The sequence below is a fragment of the Cryptomeria japonica genome, chromosome 3 (genome assembly GCF_030272615.1).
Source record: "Cryptomeria japonica chromosome 3, Sugi_1.0, whole genome shotgun sequence".
NCBI lineage: Eukaryota > Viridiplantae > Streptophyta > Pinopsida > Cupressales > Cupressaceae > Cryptomeria > Cryptomeria japonica.
In genome coordinates this window covers 178,446,330-178,468,593 of record NC_081407.1, presented here as the reverse complement: position 1 = coordinate 178,468,593, position 22,264 = coordinate 178,446,330, and the positions used below count along the sequence as shown (strand labels likewise).

The 22,264-nt window shown below is 36.9% G+C and overlaps 1 protein-coding gene across 1 annotated transcript in view; it reads left to right on the top strand.

Moving 5' to 3' along the window:
• Positions 1-22,264, top strand: part of LOC131037325 (methylmalonate-semialdehyde dehydrogenase [acylating], mitochondrial) — a 160,020-nt gene that overhangs the window by 62,768 nt on the left and 74,988 nt on the right. The window contains exon 7 of the mRNA XM_057969437.2: positions 1,643-1,797. Coding sequence (XP_057825420.2) covers positions 1,643-1,797 — 155 coding nt within the window. The remainder of the gene's footprint in view (positions 1-1,642; positions 1,798-22,264) is intronic.

Genomic DNA, 22,264 nt, shown 5'->3' with positions numbered 1-22,264 from the left:
TCTATATTGATTCTTGATTGAATTTTTATTCAATTTCTTTTTGTGAGGTGACATGATATTTTGTATTTGCTCTCTTGGACCTCCAAGAAATAGAGACAAGGAGCAATTTATTTTCAAGTCTCCTATTTACCATGAGATGGGGAGAGATACCATCATCTATATTGAACACCTGATTGGATTTTTATCAAATATTCTTGGCACTTTTTTTTTTTGAGTCTGTTTTATAGGGGCCACTAGTGCTATCAGGACAATTAATTACTTCTTTGTACCCACCATAGGTGTTGGAGGTAGTAAGCACCCATTGACTTAATTCATTTACAATCAATTGAAGAACATTGGCAAGACGGTTCTCCACCATCTATTACTACCATAGCTTCCCAACTGCCTCAGTATCGTTCTAGGTAAAGTGGATCTATCATATTTTTGAATTGAAGACCTTCTTGCTAACAACTTGTGTTGAGGTAAGTGCATAGTAGTAGTTTTTTTTTGCTACCAAACTTTTATTGGCCCTGGATGCTGGGTGAGGTTCCAAGAGGATGATTCAGATCATAGGATCAAGATGAATCAAAAGATATTAGAGGAATTGCTTTTAGAGGTTTCAATCTCAGTAACAAACTGATAATCACAGCAAGGTGAAACTGCCAGTTCGCACAGGCAGTGGTTTCTACATTTTCATAATTACTCCAGTGGTTGTGATACTTATGGTCCTCTTGAAATGGTGGTTTTGCCTTGATATCAAAAACATGGAATTTGAAGCAAACAGTTTGATGTTTCTCCTTCTGATTCTGCATCTGGAACCTTCTATTGCATGAGGAGGATATGCCAACATCTTTGTAAAGACAGATGGAGTTGGATTGTGCAATAAGAGGTGGATTTGAGTGTTATAGAACATAGAGAAGTAGAATTACATTGTAATTCAAGCTTTTTGGCCTTATGACTATTTAGCCAGGTGGAACAAGATGCAAAATTTATTCCACAATACTTCATATCTCAATCTATTTGTCCAATGTCTAATAATATTTCAGTAGCAGTGCATTTGCCACTACCAAAGCAGGTTTTACCCTTACAAGGGGTTTACAGGATACAAATCTGCGTGTTCGCTTTTCTTTCATGGTATTCTTTCCTCTCTGACTGTCATTTATTTGATTATAAGTAGCACAGTCCAATTTATAATAATTCTTAATTTATACAAGCATGTTTTTGATGAGATTATGGATCAATTCAATATCAGTGCAGTTTACTAATCCCTGGTATTTGAAAAATCAGAAGCATGGGCAATTTCACATTTTTGTTAATGTCCATAGCTTATGTAGCCATACCAATAACCTAGTTAGAATATCGATGTGACATTCCTCAATGATACTCATCCTACAAACAGCTTTGTTAGGATCCGCATCAACCTCAATATAAAAAAATATCAATAATCAACAGTAAATACAATGAATGCAAAACTCTTCGTTACAGTTTGATGTTTGTCATTGTATATGTATAGTTGAAAATGAAATATTTTAGGTGTTTACATGGTCTCAAACCATCCTTATATTTTAGCCATTTTGAAGTGAAAAAGGAAAGTGACACACAAAGAAGAAAATATTATCCTCTATGCACTTTGCGTTTATTCACTATTTCTAATGTTTTGCAGAGGTTGTAGAACATTCTTGCAACATGGCAAGTTTACAAATGGGTGAGTTTGTGGAGAATGTATCAACTGGCATTGATACTTACAGCATCAGGCAACCTCTAGGAGTTTGTGCAGGAATATGCCCATTCAACTTTCCAGCTATGATTCCTTTATGGGTATGTTTTATTGCATTCAATCTGGATCTTCCTTGTTGAAACATTTGAAAACTCACATCTAATGTTATTTTATCTAACACCTTAAAAATGCAAGAATGAAAAGTATAAATAAATTTAATATTGGAAATTTCAAATTGAAACTATGATTGAGATTATGTGTAACGACAAGATCAGGCCTATGAAACGTTGACATTCATCTAAAGTTCTATCATGAAAAATTGGAAAAACAAGATGGCTCAAGGAGTCCATCTCGATGACTTTGGCATCTGGATATCAAGAATAATGATAATAGTTACATGGTACACCAAAGCCAAACTTAACTACCTTTTTGGCCACTCTATTAATATGTCTGCTAAACTACCTTGGAATGTACTCTAAGAGGCTTTGTTGGGTTCCTGAAATATTGTGCAATAGAGTTTCCAGAGAAGTGACTTAAATCTGTGTAATGTCCCTTTTAGTAAATTCCTTGGAATTAGGGACCATCGACTTACTAATCAATTGCAAGAGACTTCTTTCCAATCAAAGACTCTAAAAATCCTTAATAATGAAACTTATATTGGGGAGAATTGATACCACTTAGTATAAAAATGATATATTATGATCTGCTATATAGCTATATCCCGACCTGCAGTTATGGGGTTAACTTTGCTCTTCTTGATATGACAATATAAATTGTGCTGTAATCTTTCTCCCCAATCGCTTATAGCGATGATGATAGGATTGCTGTTTCTGATTATACTTTGGAAGTATGCAATAGTTATGGTGCTGTTTCTGATTATTGTCTTTAAATGTATGTGATTGAGCTTCCCAATAAGGTGGCTGCTCAAATGAGTGATCCAAATATGGATGTATATATAAATAAACAATATCAAATGATGCTGCTCCAAAGTCTGCTTTATCTCTGTCATGAAGTATTAAAAAATATTCATATGCATCTGATATAAACTTTTCATATACTGCACTCTTACATCTCAAAGATCTTCCTTTTACTCCATACTCTACACTCATACTTTTTATCCCAGAATTATTTATTCAGCATTGTACTCCACATACTCTAAGAATCATTTATTTCTGTTATTAGAATCCCAGCCTTTTGTTCTGAATTATTTCTCCACAATCTACACGTACTCTTCTTTTTAATCAGCCCTTCATATTATTTACAGATCTTTTCATTTACTGATTCTGTATTATTTTCTTCATACGCCTTCCCCAAAAAAACCCATAAAACTTACTTTCAAACGTGAATATATACTCTCACGTATTTGTCCCTTTACAAAGAGACACACTCATTGATCTTACGTGTAAGGGTCATAGCTTTTCATTAGTTGCTGAACCGATTTATTAGTTTATGAGTTCAAAAACTCTTATTATTATTAATTGCTAATTTCACCATTTCATATTATATATGGGGTCCACCACTTGAAGCTTCAAACATTTCTTTCACCGTTTCATATTGTATATTGGGTCCACCACTTTGAATATTTGTTTGACCACTGTTTAGACTCATAAAGCTTCAAACATTTCCTTGAACTCCTTCGATAATACTATGATTAATAGTATTACAATCGTAGCTAGAATATGACTATCGGTCATAACCAATTAGATAGAGATTGCACCTCTATACTGAATGGTTGCACCTCTTACTTGGGAAAAGACGTGTCCTTCCCTTAATCGTATCTTTTCATTACTTACACAAATTGGCTATGTATCTTTCCATGAGCAATTGTTAATCATACAAATTGCACCTTTACTCCTAACCGTTGCCCTTGCATTATTAAGCGTAATTATTAATCATTCATTGGGTAACTAATCGATAGATTAGTAAATCGGGTTTTTACTTCACGATTAATATAATCATCTATTCATGTCTAATTAATCCCTCTACGATGTGTATGTTTCTGTGTGGCTTCAATATTATGATCTATGAGTATTGTTAGTGTAATGCCCCCTATTAGGAGGCTGACTTATTCTTTATTATTAATTAGTTAATAAATATTAATTAATTACTAATAATATCAAACAAACTTTAATAAATATTAATAAATTAATAATAGTATCAAACAAACATTAATAATAATAATAACTCACATAAATCAGAGACTAAATACACATTAGCTTTTGAATTAAGATTCATTGGTAGAAATTGAACAGCTATCCATAATCTGATCAAAATTTGTATTGTATTTTAATATTGGTTCTATTTATGGTATCGTATTAATATGATATTATTTATAATGTATTTTGACAATTTATGTTATATTTTATATTTATTAAATAGCACGTTATATGATAAGTGTAATATATTCAATATATCTATTTTATGTTTTAATAATATTTTATGGTAAATTTTTTTTAATAGTTAATATAATATTAATAATTGAAATATGAACGTTACATTAAAATAAAACAATAATAATAAATAATAGTCATAACAAATAATAAACATTAATAATCATATATTAGAGGAAAATCGTGAAGTCTCATACATGAGACGATTTTTTTAATATTATTAAATGTTAATTAATAAACGTTTTAATTATCGTATTTATTTAATCCAATGTCCAAAGAGGGGTTATGACAATCTGTTGGTTGCTTTTGGCAACATTGCACAAAAGTTTCGTTCATCTTGAGTATGAGACTCGAGAAGCGAATCTCAAAGAATATTAATACTCTGGATGCCATTGGCTTGAAGCTTAATTATTAGATCCTTGACTAAACCTACACATATGCATTTGTTTGGTTTGCCATCATGAATTATATGGTAGCTTGACCTCTTTTTGTATCCTAATTAATCTAATACGACATTACATTTGTTTGGAAAAAGATCTTTAAAATTTAAAATTCTAAAAACAGTAATAAGTAGTACTTATAAATTCAATGTTCTTAATTGCCAGTAACAAAATAATAAATTATTTAATTACCTCATACTTGCAACAAAGAAAATGCTAGTGAATTTAAATTTATTTATTCACAATTCTGCGATTTGTCAAAGGTTTGAGTTTTGATACAAAATGAAAATTACAATCAATATTCAATAATCTTCATATGGCTGTTCAATGTCTTCATCAAGAGCACGACAGTCCTTATTTGGTTCAATTTTATTTGAACCACAATAAGTTGTAGTTCCACTCCCGCTTCCCACGTCATATGTAGAAGCTGCCTTATTTATAGAGAATTGGGCAACCTATGCAAAACTCAGTAGTTAAATCCCATATTCTTGTCACCTGTAAAATCTCTCTTATTTTGTTGCCAAATTTTTACCCTTTTTCTTCTCACTGAGTATTTGTGTCCACTGTTTGTTTGATATGGTCTTCTTTCAAGTGTTTGTAAATTTGCATAGGTTGTGTACAATTTAAGCATTCAAAGGAAATGAACAGCAGAAAGTAATCTATTGCAGTATTTAAACAACACAAATTCTGACCTCAGATTCAAACATTTGGCATGATAATAGATGCATTCGCTATCATTTTCCAGATGGAAATTACAAACTGAATGTGAGACTCTGATTGGAAGACTCTCAATGCCCTCAAGGCCAGCTACAGGTAACATGTCCCCTTCCAACTCCACTTGATCAAGACAGTAAGTGAATCGCTGTCATAACAATGCTGGTAAACACAGTTAGGAGTTGCCGCTCATCAAAATCTGTCCAATATAGGCTCACGTTCCCCTTTTAAAGCCCAAATTGGTTTGTATTTGATATTCATGTCTGGTGCAAACACTACAGTCAGTCCTCACACCCTTCATCCACAGTCAGACTCGCATATGGGTTTCCAAAATCACTATCTCAGATCTGAAAGTTGTACGTACGCCCCTGACGTCCAGCAAGGAATATATTGGCCAGCAAGATAAGCTATCATTCTACCCAGAATAGGTTCATTTCTGCCATCCAACTCCTCTATGTCTTCTTCCTCACGATTTCAGCTGAGGACTCTTGGCGGCCTGGCACAGTGTCAATGTCTATGTTATTTTGTCTCAGCAATAACCACAACCTCCCTCAAAGAATGACATCCAACCTCATACTCGCCTAGTTCATTATCCCACACAAACCTTCATATCGTCCAATCTCTCTCATTACCAGCTAAACTGAGAAATTTGTCTTCGTTAAATGACTTCACAAATTTCGAACTCAATAATTGAAGCATGAAGCACCAGAGAGAAACTTGTGTGATCTCTCCAATAGCCTGCTAGGGTAGAATCTTGCACTACCAAAACTAGCACACTTAGGGTTTCCATCTCCTCAGGAAGCTCTCCAAAATCCAGAAGGATGAAAATTAATCCAAGCATGTGAAAATGAGCCTCGTAACATACTTTTATATTAACCCTAGGAAACTTCTCAAAAGGCTTTCAATTTCCTGTACTTTTTAATCTTTCATTTAAATCCCGGAAATAAAGTGACTTTATTAATTTCCTTTAAATATATCACTTAAGTCACATAACAATACTTTATTAAATTAATTAAATAACATTACCTTTAAAATATAGTTTGTCGGGTAATATTAAATAATCAATTGAAATTGTTCCCTTTTACCCGACTTTAGCCTACAGGAATTTAATAGGCTAATTAGTTGCTCCAAACTACTCCTTGGAAGGGGACGTTATATCAGCCCCTCATTGTATTTAGGTTGTAGTCAGTGTATAATGTCTGTTATTATTTTATAATATTTGTCGACTTTGGGTAGTTATAAGCATCAATTGGTTGATGGTTGTGCTCCTCTTGGCAATCATCGGGCTATTTAAATAGATTGTGTATCATCAAGGAAAGTAGTATGATCTAATTAGATCGACTTTGATCCTTGTTGACCATATCTAGTCTTATTTTGTAATAATTTTACATGCAAAAGATATATTTTACTCTTGTATATGGTGTGCATTGTCATCTATATTATTAATTCAATAATTCATGTATTTATTTTATTAGATAGAGTAGTAAACATTTGGTGCCATTGCCTTAAAAGAAATTGGGTCAGATTTGACCGATTCATGCCCTTAGATCCCAATAAAGATAAGAAGAGGCCACAAGGTAGTCAAGACCATGAGATCAGACAATCTCTAAAGATCATTGAGCAAAGGGGATGAAGGAGAAGATTACAAGAAACACTTGAGGAAAATACAATTGGATGATTTCCAAGTCGGAGCCCATCCTGAAAATGTAGTCAAGTTGAAAAGTCAAGACAACCTTCTCTAGATGAGGGAAGTTGGGAGACCCTGCTTCTGTGGAGGAGAGAGCCACTGCCTATTGCTTTTTACTAGTCCATGTGACTACACCAGATCCCAAACTAAACACATATCCAGATGTTGATTTCTTGTCATCAACCGAACTTGCCCAATCTTTGCCCAATCTGAATCTACGAAACCACTGAGTCTAGGATCGTGACTCCTAGTGTAAAGAAGTCCATAATCGGAAGTGCCCTTCACATAACGCAGCACACGCTTCGCTGCTACCCAATAATCAGCCTTGGGGGCTGTCACGAAGCGTGAAATGTAGCTTACTGCAAAATTGAGACAGGTCTAGTGGAAGTGAGATAGATGAGACTACCCACTAGTTGCTTGAATTGTGTTTCATCTACAGGAGGAGAAGCAGACTTGGTTGACAACTTCAGTCTTGTCTTCCATAGGCGTGGAAGTAGGTTTACAATCCTGCATTCGAAACCTGTCAAGTAAGTTCTTGGCATAGTTAGACTGAGAAATAAAAATGCTACCATCAGTTTGCCAAACCTCAACACCTAAACAATAATGGAGAAGCCCCAAATCTATCATATCAAAAGCCTTGCACAGGTCTTGTTTGATTTTTGCAATCAAATGTGCTGTACTGCTAGTAATGATCAAGTCATCTACATAGACAACAAGAAATATAACATCATCACTAGAGTGTTTGATATATAGATTACTGTTAGAAGGGCTACGTTGAAAACCATGAGCAACCAAGTACTGATCAATCTTGATGTACCATGCTCGAGGAGCCTATTTGAGACCATAGAGTGCTTTCATGAGTCTACATACTTGATGTTCTTTGCGGGCAACCTTGAAACCAGGTGGCTGCGTCATGTAGACTTCTTCCTGCAACTCATCGTTGAGGAAGGCACTCTTAACATCCATCTAATGGACTTTCCATCCAAACTGAGCTGCAATAGGAGTAAGAGAAAAAGTCTCCTCATAATCAATGCAGTGGGAGCAAAAGTCTCCTCATAATCAATGCCCTCCTGTTGTGTGAATCCTCGAGCAACTAATCTGGCCTTGTATTTATCTAAGGTGCCATCTGCATGATACTTGGCCTTATACACCCATTTGCAGCTAATGGGCTTCTTCCCTGGAGGAAGATCAAAGAGAACCCAGGTGTTGTTCTTTAGAAGGCTCTAGTATTCTGCGTCCATTGCCTGTTCCCACTCTGGAATCCCTTTTGCCTCTGTATAGGTCTGAGGCTCATAAATACTATGAATGTTGGCCATAAGAGCAAAATTTACTGTAGACTGCTGTTTGCTCTTGCTCTTGGACGATCTACCCTCAACGAGCTCATCAGGACGAAGATCACTTATGGTCTTAGCCCACCATTTAGGCCGAAGAGCAGGAGGAATAACTGGAACTGGAGGTGGAATAGGATTTGGAACAGGGGGAAGATTAGCATCATCTGGAGGAAATTCAGGTAGGCATCAATAAATTCAAAATTTGCATCGTCCCTCCCATCAGGTGAACCAAATGGAAGACCGACACCCAAATCAGAAACCTTCAAAGGTTGATCCTCAGAATGCTTCTCAGACGAGGAAAGCTGAAAAGGTCCTCTTTATTCATCAAAGACAACACGTTTGAAGATAAGACGATCAATGTCTATATCAATCAGTCGGTAAGCCTTGTGGTTGTCACTGTACCCTGTAAACATAAGCTTTTGACTTTTGGAATCCAACTTGGAGTGCTTGGCATCTGGAATGCATACATATGCTAAAGAGCCAAAAACTTTGAGATGACTGATCTTGGGTTTGCGACTAGTCTAGGCTTCCTCAGGAGTCTTCCCTTTAATAGCATGAGTGGGAGACCTATTGGGGAGATAGACTATAGTAAACATTGCTTCTGCCCAATACTTCTTAGGAACATTTTTGTGTTCCAACATAGACCTAGCCATTTCTGTAATGGTGTGGTTGTGACGTTCTACTATGCCGTTTTGTTGAGTAGTGTACAGTGTGGTTAATTGATGTTTTATGCCATGTGTATCACAGAAAGTGGAGAAAGTAGTAGAACAAACCCCCCTCCCCCTCCATTATTAGACCTAAGAGTAATAATAGAGCAACCAGACTTTTTTTATACTAAGGCCTTAAATTTCTGAAATACAGGAAATACATCTGATTTCTGTCTAAGTACACCCACATTTTACATCTGAAATCATCAACAAAAAGCAAGAAATACCTGCACCTAGTAATAGAAGGTGTATTCATTGGATCACATACATCAACGTGGACCAATTGTAGTACCGTAGAGGCTCGCCATGAGTCATCCTTGAATGGTGTCCTGTGCTGCTTCTCAGCCTGACAAACTTCACAAACTCGTTGATTCTCAGTTTGAATTTCAGGTAGGCCATGTACTAAATCTTCCCGAACAAGTTGAGCAAGGTAGTGAATGTTCAGGTGACCATATCGCTGATGCCATAGACTGGTGATGGACGATGATTTAGCTACAAAGGCATGCTCAAGAGAATCACCTGTATCCACAAGTCGGTAAAGACCATGATCCTCAATGCCAACAACTACAGTACTGCAAGATGCATGACAAACAATCAAACACTTGTGAGCATTGAATATCACATCAGGCTGAGGAGAATGCCGCATGATCTGACTCACTGAGAGTAGGTTTAGTTCCATGCTAGGAACGTAGTATATATTGAGGAATATGAGAATCCTCTCACAAATTGTATCTGAACATTGCCCTTGCCGACAACGGTATACTCTTTCACTTCCTCCAAAAAATAACTAAATCAGTATAGGGAGAGAATTTTGTAAACCAAATCACGCCTGTGAGTGAAATGTCGAGAAGCAGTAGAATCTATATACCAAGTAGAAGATTTCACATGGTCTGTAGGTCTTTTAACCATGAAGGCGTAAAAGGTAAACTCTTTCTGCTTTGTGTGCTCAGTGACATTGGCTTTAGGCTGAGACCCTCCTTGCTTCCGTTGTTCGGAAGCTATCCGGTTGCGACAATCCTTGATCTTATGACCATATTTATGACAATAGTTGCACTAAACCTTCTTCTTCGAGCCATCCTGAGACTGAGTAGAGCCCTTTTGTTGAGATGACTGAGAGTATTGAGTTTTGCCTTTATCCTTGTGAAAGGATTTAGCTGCGAAGGCTTGCTCTGAGGAGGACGAAGTGGGACCGCTACCAAACTGTTGTTTCCAACAATCCAGCTGCAGAAGTTTGGTGCACAACTCTGAAAATTTCAAACCAACATTCGTAGAGGTAATGTTGAGAGTTTCGATGAAATGCTCATAGGATTTTGGTAGACTTTTGAGGGTGATGACTACCATATGTTGCTGATCTCGAATGTCCATAATCTTCGTGAGATGCTCCTGTAAGGACATATGTTCATCCATCATGATGGAGAACAACTGGTTCTTCAAGAAGAACGCTCGACTTTTGTCAGATGTCTCATGCAATTCCTTCAGATGCTTCCAGATTTTTGATGCTGATTTGCCAGAAGGAATATGAGGTAATTGGTCATCTGTGACAGAGAGCTTAAGGAGCATGACAGCTTCCCGATTCTACTCATCAAACTTGTCCTGGTCTTGTCCGACTATAGTAGGATGAGACACTTTTCCCAAGACAAGATCATCAAGGTGACAATATTTGAAGATTGCTAGCATGCATTGCTTCTAGGTGTTATAATTCTTGTCGTTGAATCTTTGATTGCCTTGCAACATTAAGTTGGTTAATGACGCCATCTTGCACGTTTCCCAATGCATGAAAAATGAAAATCAAAGAAGAGGCAATAGCACGAAATCCAACGCATGAATCCCAATGCAGAAAAAAGAGGCAGATGTAGTTACAAACTTCAAAAAATAGATGAAGTATGGTTGGCATGAAATCCGAGAAATTTTTTTTGGTGGACTCGAAAAATTTCGACAGAGACCCAAAAGAGCTCTTGAAAAACCTGCAAGGAATCTGTGATTAAAAATTAATTTCGGCAAGAATCAGAGGGTTTTTGTTTTGCAAAACCGTAGTCAAAATACACAAAGTTGTGAAAATTCGCTGGCAAAATAGAAGACAATCTTGCAAAAAACATTTTGCAGAAAGGTTTTGGAGGGTTAGAAAAACCCTAGCCGATGCCCACTCATAGGTCATGAAATAAAAAGGGCACAAACTATCGTGTAGGAGGCGTCACACATAGAGCCGCCGTGAAAATAATCCAGTTGCAGAAAAAATCGCGTTGCCCAAACACAGAAAATCGTGCTACCAAAAAACGAGTAGAAGAAAAATGTGTCAGGTGCTAATAAAAAATTGTGTCGTGTTGGGTGGAAATGTGTAGACCCGAAGAGGAGGCGTCGCGAAAAATGCTTCGCTTGAAATATATCGCTCACATAGAGACTCATCGCACATAGGCAGAAAAAAATATCATGTGGCTCGATTTTAAAAAATCGTGAAGAGAAGGGGTTGCGGATTGAGGGCAAAAATCTGTAGAATGAGGTTGCAACAAGGATTCAAAGAAACTCTCGCCCAAATAACGTTCTTTCAGAAACCTAAAAAATTCTTTTGGAAATCTTTTTGAAAAAACGATTTTTTTTTTCTATAGGCTCTAATACCATATTACACTTAGTAATTGGTAAAAACTGAATTGCTATTTACAAATGATCAAACGATCATTAAATAATTTACAAGAGAATGATGTTTCTAAATAAGAAACAATCGTAAATAGAAGGAACCTAAAATTACAATATTTACATAAAATACATTATTGACCATTAATAAATTATATACTAAAGTATTATTCTAATAACAAGGTGGTAAAGACCATGAGATCAGGGAATCTCTAAAGATCATCGAGCAAAGGGAACGAAGGAGAAGATTACAAGAAACACTTGAGGAAAATACAATTGGATGATTTCCACGTCGGAGCCCTTCCTGAAAATGTAGTCAATTTGAAAAGTCATGACAACCTTCTCTAAATGAGGGAAGTTGGGAGACAAATTCTTTTTCCTTCACAAAATTGTATGAGAGTAGCCTTTGGGGCATCGAAAGGTTTTGAATCGAACGAGAAAATTCGAGCCGAGGGTGTATGAAAGAAAATTTGAAGGTGAAACAAGTGCACCAAAGGTTGAAGCCAAGGGAAGAGTTGAGGATTTTTGTGTCCAGGAGTGTGAAAGAAGCACTGAAATATTCGAATCAAAACTTTTGAGCAAGCATATTCCAAGTGCTAGGTTTGGATCAAAATAAAACCATGACAAGCCCTTGCAAAGAAAAACAAAAGTTGCCCAAGTTTATTGGTAATGAATCGGAGGATTAAGACTTGTGAAACAGTTTGGACAACAAACAAGGAATATGATAAAGTAATTTGGTTACGATCTTTTCCAGCTACCTTGCGAGGTGTAGTAATTGTCTAGCATACAAAAATTGACCAAGCCTCCATAAATAGATGGGAGAGATTAAAGAAGGCTTTCAAAGAAGAGTTTAAATTTCTTTGTTATGATAATGAAACTATAGCAGATCTTTACAATATTAAACAAGGTAAGCACGAAAATGTACAAGCTTATAATTGTAGACTTAAAGAATTGTTGTGTCATGCCCAAAATTTAGGGCAAGAATGGGATAATTAATTAATTTTTTTTAAAATCACAACTTAAAACATTAAATTGACAAATATAAAATGCTATAACATGTTTTGTCTCAACTATGTTTAGAGTAACTTTATCTACTAGCTCAAGTAATCAAAATAATTAAAATTAAATGCGGATTTCTGATTGAATAGTTTTATTGTCGCATCGCTTTTAATCAATAATTAAATCAATTAATTAACGTAGAAAAAGATTAATCTCCAATATCCATTCATTGTTCTTAGGATCTAATTAAACTAGTCCTAGCACTTAGTTTTATAAGTGTCTTTTTTTTACTTAACAATTATTATATAGTAGATTAAACTAAATCAACTAAAGGGTCGATTATATTCGCAAATGAATATTTTTCTATAAAGTTTAATCACATGCACCTACGTCTAGGTGGGTTAAAATTTAATCCGTATAGTCGAATAATTTACCACAAAATTTAAATTCCCTAACATTTAATTTGTCTTAACTATTTTATTTAAATTAATTATTACTTCATAAATTTTTAATTTAAAGCTTCTCAATCCATTTAATTTAAATTAAATATTAACTTCATAAATATTTAATTTAAAAACATCTATATATATATATATATATACACACGTATAACCATACTCATAAATTTACAAAAACATTATAACCACCTAGTTAAATATCCTTACTCCATTTTGATCTTTCCATCAAAATTTAAAACCCTAAGTATAAAAATATACATATTATATTTTTATGAATATATATATATATATATATATAAACTTAATTATGTTTTCATAAAATGAAACCCTAATTTTATTAATATAAAAGAACCCTTTTATATTTTTCTATCATTCTTTATTACTTGTTCAAAATACCCTAGCCCTATCGGCTAGGGTTTTATTTTCTCTTTTTTTTTGTTTTTTTGCACAGGGCCGAATAGGGTTGGGCGGCAACCATGGCAAAAGGGCGGGGTTTTGGAGCGGCAGCGGCGTTCCCGTGGGCGCCGCTCATTGTGGGATACCACAGTGGCGGCGACCACTGTGGTCGCCCACATTGTCGGCCTTAGGGCCGTCCACTGTGGGAGGCTGCAGTGGCGCCGACCACGCCGTCCCACTGTGTTACACAGTGGGTTCGGTCGATGAACCCGTTTTTTTTTTTTTTTAATTTAATTTAATTTATTTGTTTTGTTTTTGTTTTAGTTATATATATATATTTTGCAATGAATTTTAAAAGTAAGTATATATATTTTTTATACATTTGATGCATAAAGAGAAATAACATTACTGTGCATTTAATTTCTAAATTTAAAAAAAAAAAAAACTACTAAAATAGAAATCATAGTTGTACAAAGTTAATCTTAGATTTATCTTCTGCATAAGGTAAATGACTGAATTAAAATAATTTTATACAACAACTTTAAAAATATATTTTTATATAGACTAGATAAACTATAATTCTTAGAATTTAATTTCTGCAATAAATGAAAAGAGACAATTTCCTGAACTTTAATGTACTATGTTGCATTTATAGAAAACAGAACTAAATGTTTTATTTTCAGCCTACAATATGCATGCAAATCTAATTTATTCATTTCCTGTTTTATTTTATTTTAAATGCATAAGAATAAAATAAATTTCTTGCTGTACAATTTATCATAAACACATCAGATATAAGATTTTTTTTGAACTTTGAAAAAACTAATTTAGGAATACTCATTTCTTTTCTGCAATAAATAACATACTAAAATATTACAACTTTTTTTTTTTTAAACGTATTTCAAAGACACTATTGTCACTTTACAATGGGTCTCTCATTTCTAATAAATGAGGACTTTTTCAAATAATAAATACATTTACAAATAATTTTTCTGCAACAAGAACTCCTGCAACCTTCCACTTGTCCTATTCTTTTCTTCCGACAACCTGCATTTTAATCAAAGCTATGACCATGGAGTGCTCACCTCCCAGCCTAGGCTAACTAGTAGCCACCCCCGAGCTTGGAGAACCAAGCCCTAGACAGGTTACACACATGCAAACACTCTCAACCAAGGAAAAACAGTTAGAAACACATTCCCAACCAAGGCTACATTGCACCACACATAGCAATGTCTTTTCAAGGGTGGTAGTGGACCAAGTACCCTGAGGAGACTGCAAGTATTATAGCTCACAAAGCCACCTCATGGCACACTAAAATATTTCATAAGTTTAACAACCCCTCAACCTTATGCCCCCCAAGGCTTTTATGCCTTATTTCCCTCCTTATGACCCCCAAATGCATAAACAAGCCATGCAGCAAGGGTTACATAGAAATCCCTTGAGATCACTCTCACAACGAGAGCCTCTCACTCGAGGGCTGTCAAACTCCTACCACCCACAAGGCCATCCTCTCTCCCAAGAGTAGTAGACCTTGGTTACTCCTAAAACACATAAAATGCATATAAGCAACAAGCATAAAACACCAAATAATTTTTCCAAGGGAAATATGCAAGAAAACTAGCCTTTACACAAGCAATTCTTTCAATACAACATGCAATATGAAAACATTACAAATAAAGTAGAACCAACCTTCAACTGCCCAAAGGTATGCTAGTTTGTTGAGGATGAGCAGCCCAATTCCACAAGTCTTTCCTTTCTACCCTGAGCCAAATTCTTAATTCAAAATCTATCTTTTTCCTTTCAAAATTCCTTGTCTCCAAAAATGGAGAGTGGGTGATTACCCACTAACTTTCTCATTCTTGCTTAAGAAGGCCTTACTGAGAGTTCTCACAGGTTTCTAAAACTAAAAAGGAAGGTAAGGTAAAATGGGAAAGGGAACTCTCATTCAAAAAGGAAGGTTAACAACTTAGTTCAAGCCTTCTAATTTTCAATTTTCGCTCAACTTAGGAAACCCAGTTTTTAGGGTGTCTAAATGGTCACATGGGAGTAGAAACATGCCTAAAATTACTCCTAACCCTTAGGTATACCTTATGGGCTTTAGGAAATCCTAATAAACTACCCCTAGGAGTCCATTTAACCCTTTTTAAACCCCTTTGAAGTTAGATTTCGGGTCAAACCTAAGTTGACCACCCCAAAGATTCTCTACCTAAGGCATTTATGGAATCACATTAAATTAAATGAAAAAGCTATAGTTAAACAACTCCTTCCAAGAGACAAATTTAAAAACTCAAACATAAATCAACACGTGTCAAGTGACACAAAGAAAATACTTTTACAAAACTATACATGAATTCTTGTCTCTTGTTGGATTTACACAAATAAACAAAATTCAATTTAACATTCAGGCAACAATCACTTTCACAAATAAAATACAATACAAACGGGGTGTTGTCTCTCCAAATAGACAAACCCTGGTTTTATGAACGTACATAGGTCTAGGTTTGGTTCTCCATAATATTTCCATGGTCACATAGATAATTTTCCTATGCATCTCAATTACACATTAGCAATTCCAAATAACCTCATATAATATAAAACACATGAATAAGAATACACATCAAACACTCTGCATTCAATATAACATTTAAACAATTCAATACATCTTACATCCAAATAACTCACATAAGCAATTATCATAATTCTCATAATTTTGGTCCATACATAAAACATGCATCCTATTTCTATCATCATAGTAAAGTTCTGCAAGTCCAATAATGACATACACTATCTCAAATTCATCCTATTCTAGAATCATATAGAGTTCTATATCATAAGCATATAAATGAAGCATCAACATATAGCAATGTTATCCAAATCATGGAATAATATAAGTTCTATATCCTTAATGCATAAAAATAAAGCATTCATAATAGTCTCAACATAAAAATCACTGAAATGCTAGACTGAGTCGGGGTATGGCCTCACACCCTCCCCCTCTAGGGATGAACTTCCTTTTGGAGTTCATCAAAAAGATGGGGGTTACTCTGATCTCATACGTGCTGCGTCCTCCCATGAAGCCGTAACCTCATCATTGCAATCCCATTGGTCTCTAACCTGGTCCAGCTCTCGACCTCGAAGGGTCAGCGTCCGGCGTGCCAATATCCGAATGGGATCCAAAGCTAGCTGCCCGTCCGACTCCACCTGCAAGGCATCCCAATCTAAAATATGAGACTCATCATAGATATACTTCCTCAAAATTGATACATGAAACACATCGTGGATGCGTGACAGGCTAGGTGGCAATGCTAAACGGTAGGCAACTGGTCCTATCCTCTCAAGGGTCTTAAATGGTCCTACAAAGCAATGTGCGAGCTTAGAACCCTTTCCGTAACGGATTGGGCTCTTATGCGGTCGCACTCTCAGGAAAACTCTGTCGCCAACCAAGTAGCTACGATCTATCCTCTTTGCATTTGCATATTTCTTCTGTCTATCCTGTGCCTCTCTAAGACGCTGCCTAATCAAATCCACCTGCTGTTCCATATCCCGAACTATCTCAAGATCAATAGCAACTCTGTCCTCTATGCGGTCCCAACTCAACGGTGTCCTACAAGGTCTGCCGTATAATGCCCGATAGGGTGGCATCCCCAAAGAAGTGTGATGCCCATTGTTATAGGCAAACTCCACTAAGGGAAGGTTCTCTTCCCATTTGGTCTGACGATCCATGACGTACATGCGAAGCATATCCTCTAACACTTGGTTAACCCTCTCTGTCTGACCATCCGTTTCCCGATGGTAGGCTGTACTGAAGTTGAGCTTAGTGCCCATAGCTGCTTGTAATGCCTTCCAAAAGGAAGAAGTGAAGAGGGAATCCCTATTAGAAATAATCTTGCGTGGAACGCCATGAAGTCTGAGAATGTCTCGCAAGAACACCTGTGCCACTGCTGGTGCTGTAAAGGTAGTCCGAACTAGTGAAAAGTGGGCCACTTTGGTCAACTGTCACCAAAATGGCATCATGGCGACGAGATGACATAGGAAGACCAATGATGAAATCCATGTATATAGTATCCCACTTCCACTCTGGTATAGCATGAGACTGGAGCAACCCACCTGGATGGTGATGCTCCGCCTTGACTTTCTGACACTCAAGACATTGGGCTACTAGCTCAGCAATGAGTTGCTGCATTCCTGGCCAATGATATAACTGTCTCAAGTGAGCATGCATCTTCTTAACTCCAGGATGTGCTGCATAAGGAGCTCTATGAGCCTCCGTGACAATGAACTCCCGCAATCCCCCGGAAGAAGGTACATAGATGCGCCCTCTATGGCGTAATAGTCCATCGGACTCCAAGGAATAATCCACATATTTCCCCTCTAGAGTGTCCTGAGATCGTATCACCTGACAAACCTTTGAATACCATCCATCCTTTGGCAACTGCTGTAGTATACAGTCTCTCAAATCCGTGCCCATAGATATGGTGTATACCTCGTGACGTCTCCTACTCAAAGCATCTGCAATTACGTTTTCCTTCCCTTTGATGTAGTGAACGTCAAAATCATACTCGCACAAGAACTCCATCCATCTCCTCTGTTGTGCATTAAGGTTCGGCTGAGTGAATATGTACTGAAGACTCTGATGGTCTGAATGAAGCTCAAAATGATGACCCAAAAGGAAATGTCTCCACCTCACAAGTGCATGCACTACTGCTGCAAGCTCAAGGTCATGAGTAGGGTAGTGTTGTGACGTTTTCACACATCGCCCCATTGCAAATGGGGACCCATGTTTTTTTTTTGCTCGTTTTGTTCGTTTTCGCTTTGCTTTTTCTAGGGTTTTGTTAGTTTGTTAGTTGTCTGGATTTAGGGTCAAGCCTTAGGGTTCTAATTACCGTCTTTTCGGACCAAAATCCAGTCGTTTTTGAGGGCTTTTGAGTTTCCTTTTCTAGAATGCAAATTTTGAATGAAATGAATTCGCCAGAATGGTCTAATTTTCAATTGGAATGTTGATGCAGAGCTTAAATTTGTCTAAGTGTTGAAGATGAAATGTGAATTTTTGTCCAATTGAATATTTTTGACCAAATTTTGACTTTTTTGAATTTTGATCCTAGGCATTTCAAATGATTTGTTTTCGCCTTGTGAAGTGATAAAATGTGTAAAATCATGATATTTTGGCCTGTAGGAGCAAAATCGCTCCTGTCCCTCAGTGAAGGACGGGAGCTCGTTTTCAAATATCTTACTATTCTTGCAGGGTCAAGATGAATTACGAATTGGAAGTGATGGAGAAAGGCGAGATCTTTCCATTGAATATAAATTGAAGATTTTCATGAACACAGAAATGCCTCCAGGGGAAAAATCGCTCCTGTCCCTCAGTGAAGGACCGGAGCTACAAATCCAATTTTGCTTTGTCCTTGCAAGATTTTAACGTCTTGACGATGTGAAAAGGTCCAGAGAGGTGCATTTTATCAAATGAATATAACTTGAAGCGTCGCCCAGGGGATCACATAGGATAGCAAGTCCGGCCTGAGTGAGGTCCTGATCCTGAAATTTGGCTAAGTCTGGAATGCCCTGATCCTGAATTTGACTAAGTCTGGAAACTGAAAAAACCTCCAAAAACTAGATTTTGCAATATAACTCCTGGAGGTCTGAAACCACTCTCAAACATCCTGAAAGTATATATGGAATATAACTTAAAGTATAAGAAAGAAGAAATAAGTGACATTTCCTTCTATGTTTCTTCTTTCTTATACTTAAATGTTATATTCCATTAAAATTGTCCTGATCGAGAGTGCGAAAAGTCAAATTTCGCTCGTGTCCTTCTCCAAGGGTCCACAGCGAAAAAGCGCTCCTGTCCCTCTCCAAGGGACCAAGGCGAATCGCTCGTGTCCCTCACCAAGGGACCAGAGCGAAAATGATTAGTTGAGCCATTCCTGACCTTGTTCGGACGAATCGAGACATCAAAGGCATGGTGAAGGACGAAATGAGCATGATAGAGCATCCAGACTTGATCAAAACAATAAAATGCTTAAGTTCGCTCCTGTCCCTCAGGAAGGGACCAGAGCGATTTTTGTTATAGATGATTTTCTCGCCAAGTTACGACCGATTCCAAGGCATGGATGAATGGAAGGACGCATTATGAACCCGTTGAATATAAATCTGGAAGCTAGCAAAGTGAAGTGAAGCATACAAAGCCAAGATCGCTCTTGTCCCTCTCCAAGGGACCAGGGCGATATGATGATTATATTGCCGTCCCTCCAAGATCAGGACACTCCAAGGCGAAGAACAAGGTACCAAGGACGTTTCGAAGCATCTCCATCAAGCACAAAGTTACAAGGATCGCCACATTGAGGGATTTGCTCTAAAATATCCTAATTCGCTCCTGTCCCTCAGGAAGGGACCAGAGCGAAATTTCCATAAAGACCAAGATTTTGAAAGTTTAACAAGTATCAAGCCACCAAGAGGAATCAAGGGACGTCATTTCACGCATTGAAGGTAATGGCAAGTTGAAGAACGCAAGGACAAGCTTAAAAACTTGAAGTTCGCTCCTGTCCCTCAGGAAGGGACCAGAGCGATATTGATTATATTGGCCAAGTCTCTCAAAATTTACGTCAAGCCAAGGTTTTGCAAGATGGTAAAAGGTCTAAGGCGTCTTTTGAAGGTGATATACCAAAGTGTTGAACGTTAAAATGCTACCAATTTGCACAAAGAGCCTATATCGCTCCTGTCCTTTGGACAAGGACCAAAGCGATTTTTACTAAAACACTCATGTTCCGTCAAAACCAAGACAAGGCAAAGATAGGCATGATCAAGGACGTCCTTTGGAAGACAATGAATGAAGAACAAAGATCAAAAGTTTGCAAATTTGAGCCAGGACACTAGGATCGCTCCTGTCCCTCAGGAAGGGACCAGGGCGATATTACATCCAAAGGCACTCATTCACACATGCAAGTCAATCTAACTCAAAGGACCCAGCTAAAATGGCGATTTGGACGTAAGGATGAAGACCTTGGACGTAAAAATTGCAAGAATCATGACCAAATTGATGGATCGCTCCTGTCCCTCAGTCAGGGACCAGGGCGATGAGGTACGTATCTTCTCACTTTTTCATTTTGGCGCTTAAAACACATTTTTTAAATTTATTTAAATGCTAGAAAAAAAATCGATATTTAATTAAAAGCATTTAAATAGCGCATGGTATGTATTTATTAATTATTTTTTGCCTTTGTAAAAAATCGAAATTTATTAATTAAAAATAAAGGCATTTAATAATTAATTATTAATTTAATAAAAATCAAAAGGGAGCGCTTGGGTTTATTTTGTCAAGGTCGGCCTTTATTATTTATTTAAAAATCGTTTTAATTGCTATATTTTGCAAAAAGTCGGCCTAAGGTCAATATGAAGGTGAGCGCCTATAAAGGAAGGTGTTTATTTCATTTTCACATCATCATTTATCATCTCTCATATGCAACTTGGAGAAGGCAAAAGAGGAGCGAATTTCATACAAAGGAAGGGCGAAATTATCATTCAAGAAGAGGAGCGAATTCAATCAAAGGTGGTGCGAAACTACTATCCAAAGGAGAGGCGAACTTGAAGTTTCTATTTGAGCGAAGTTGCCTAGGACGTCAAAGACATATCAAAGATGGCGAAATTGCTAACTTGAAGAGGAGATCACGTCCAAGACTTGAAGGGTGGCGAAGTTGATAAGAGGAACGTTCTTTTGAAGATCACATCAAGACTATCGAATTTTGATTTTTGCCTAGGCAAATTCCTCATTTTGCATTCTAGAGTTAGCTCTCTAGTGAGGCGTCAAATGGAGGTCTCTTCAAGGAAAATCAAGCCGGATCAAGGACGGTCTTCGCCGGGACGGTCTTAGCCAGGACATGGGCGACCTCTTTCAATCCAGCGTTCCAAGGCGAGGTACATCATCTTCCTGCACATAAAGGACGCAAGGAGTTAGAACAAGGGCTCGTTGAAGAAGCAAAATAGATCCAGAGGAATTAATTAAAGCAAGTTTCTCAACAACATCAAGATGAATATCTACCAAGTTACAAGTGTCAGATGAGGTGGCGTCCTAGTCATCATTTCTCCAATCAGTGAAGTCCATCTCAGCATGTCCAGATTCAATGTACTTAACTCATGGAAGGTGGCACAAACTCCGATGTACCTACCCCGGCTATCCATTGGTCGATTTTTCTAAAAGGGACATGTGTCCAAGCAATACAATTTTATCATTGGTCAAGCATTAAATGTTATGTAATGGTTGTAACAAACCCTAATTAGGGTTTTCATTGTAAAATCTTGGCCATTGATCTTGAATTGATCTAAGCCATCAAATTGTATTGTGGGCACTATATAAGCCCAGGGATTTCATTTTGTAAGGGTTTTTTTTTAGATGATTAGAGAGAGTTGTAAATAGTTGGAAGAGTTAGAATATAGTTGATAGAATAGCAATTAGAGTAGAATAGGAGGACAAGGCAAGAAATTGTTGCCATTGATTGTAAACAAACTCCATTTTCATTGAAGTAATGGTGAAATATGTCGTTTTCTTGCAATTTGCATGGTTTCTTGTTGAAGTCTTCAATCTTAGATGGTAGATAATTAGATGAATGGAGGAAATGTGATTGATTGATGGTGGAATTCGTACATCCATACTACTAGCAGTTTGTTGATTGCAGACTTGCCTTGCGTAGTCAACTGGAATCATTCAGCTTAAGCTCAATTTCAATTTGTCGCCTCTTCATTGATATGCATCAACTTGGATGGTATCTATGCCTGCGGTGATGATTTGAACATCATAAAGCTCCCTTAGAAGATCGCACTAGTCTTG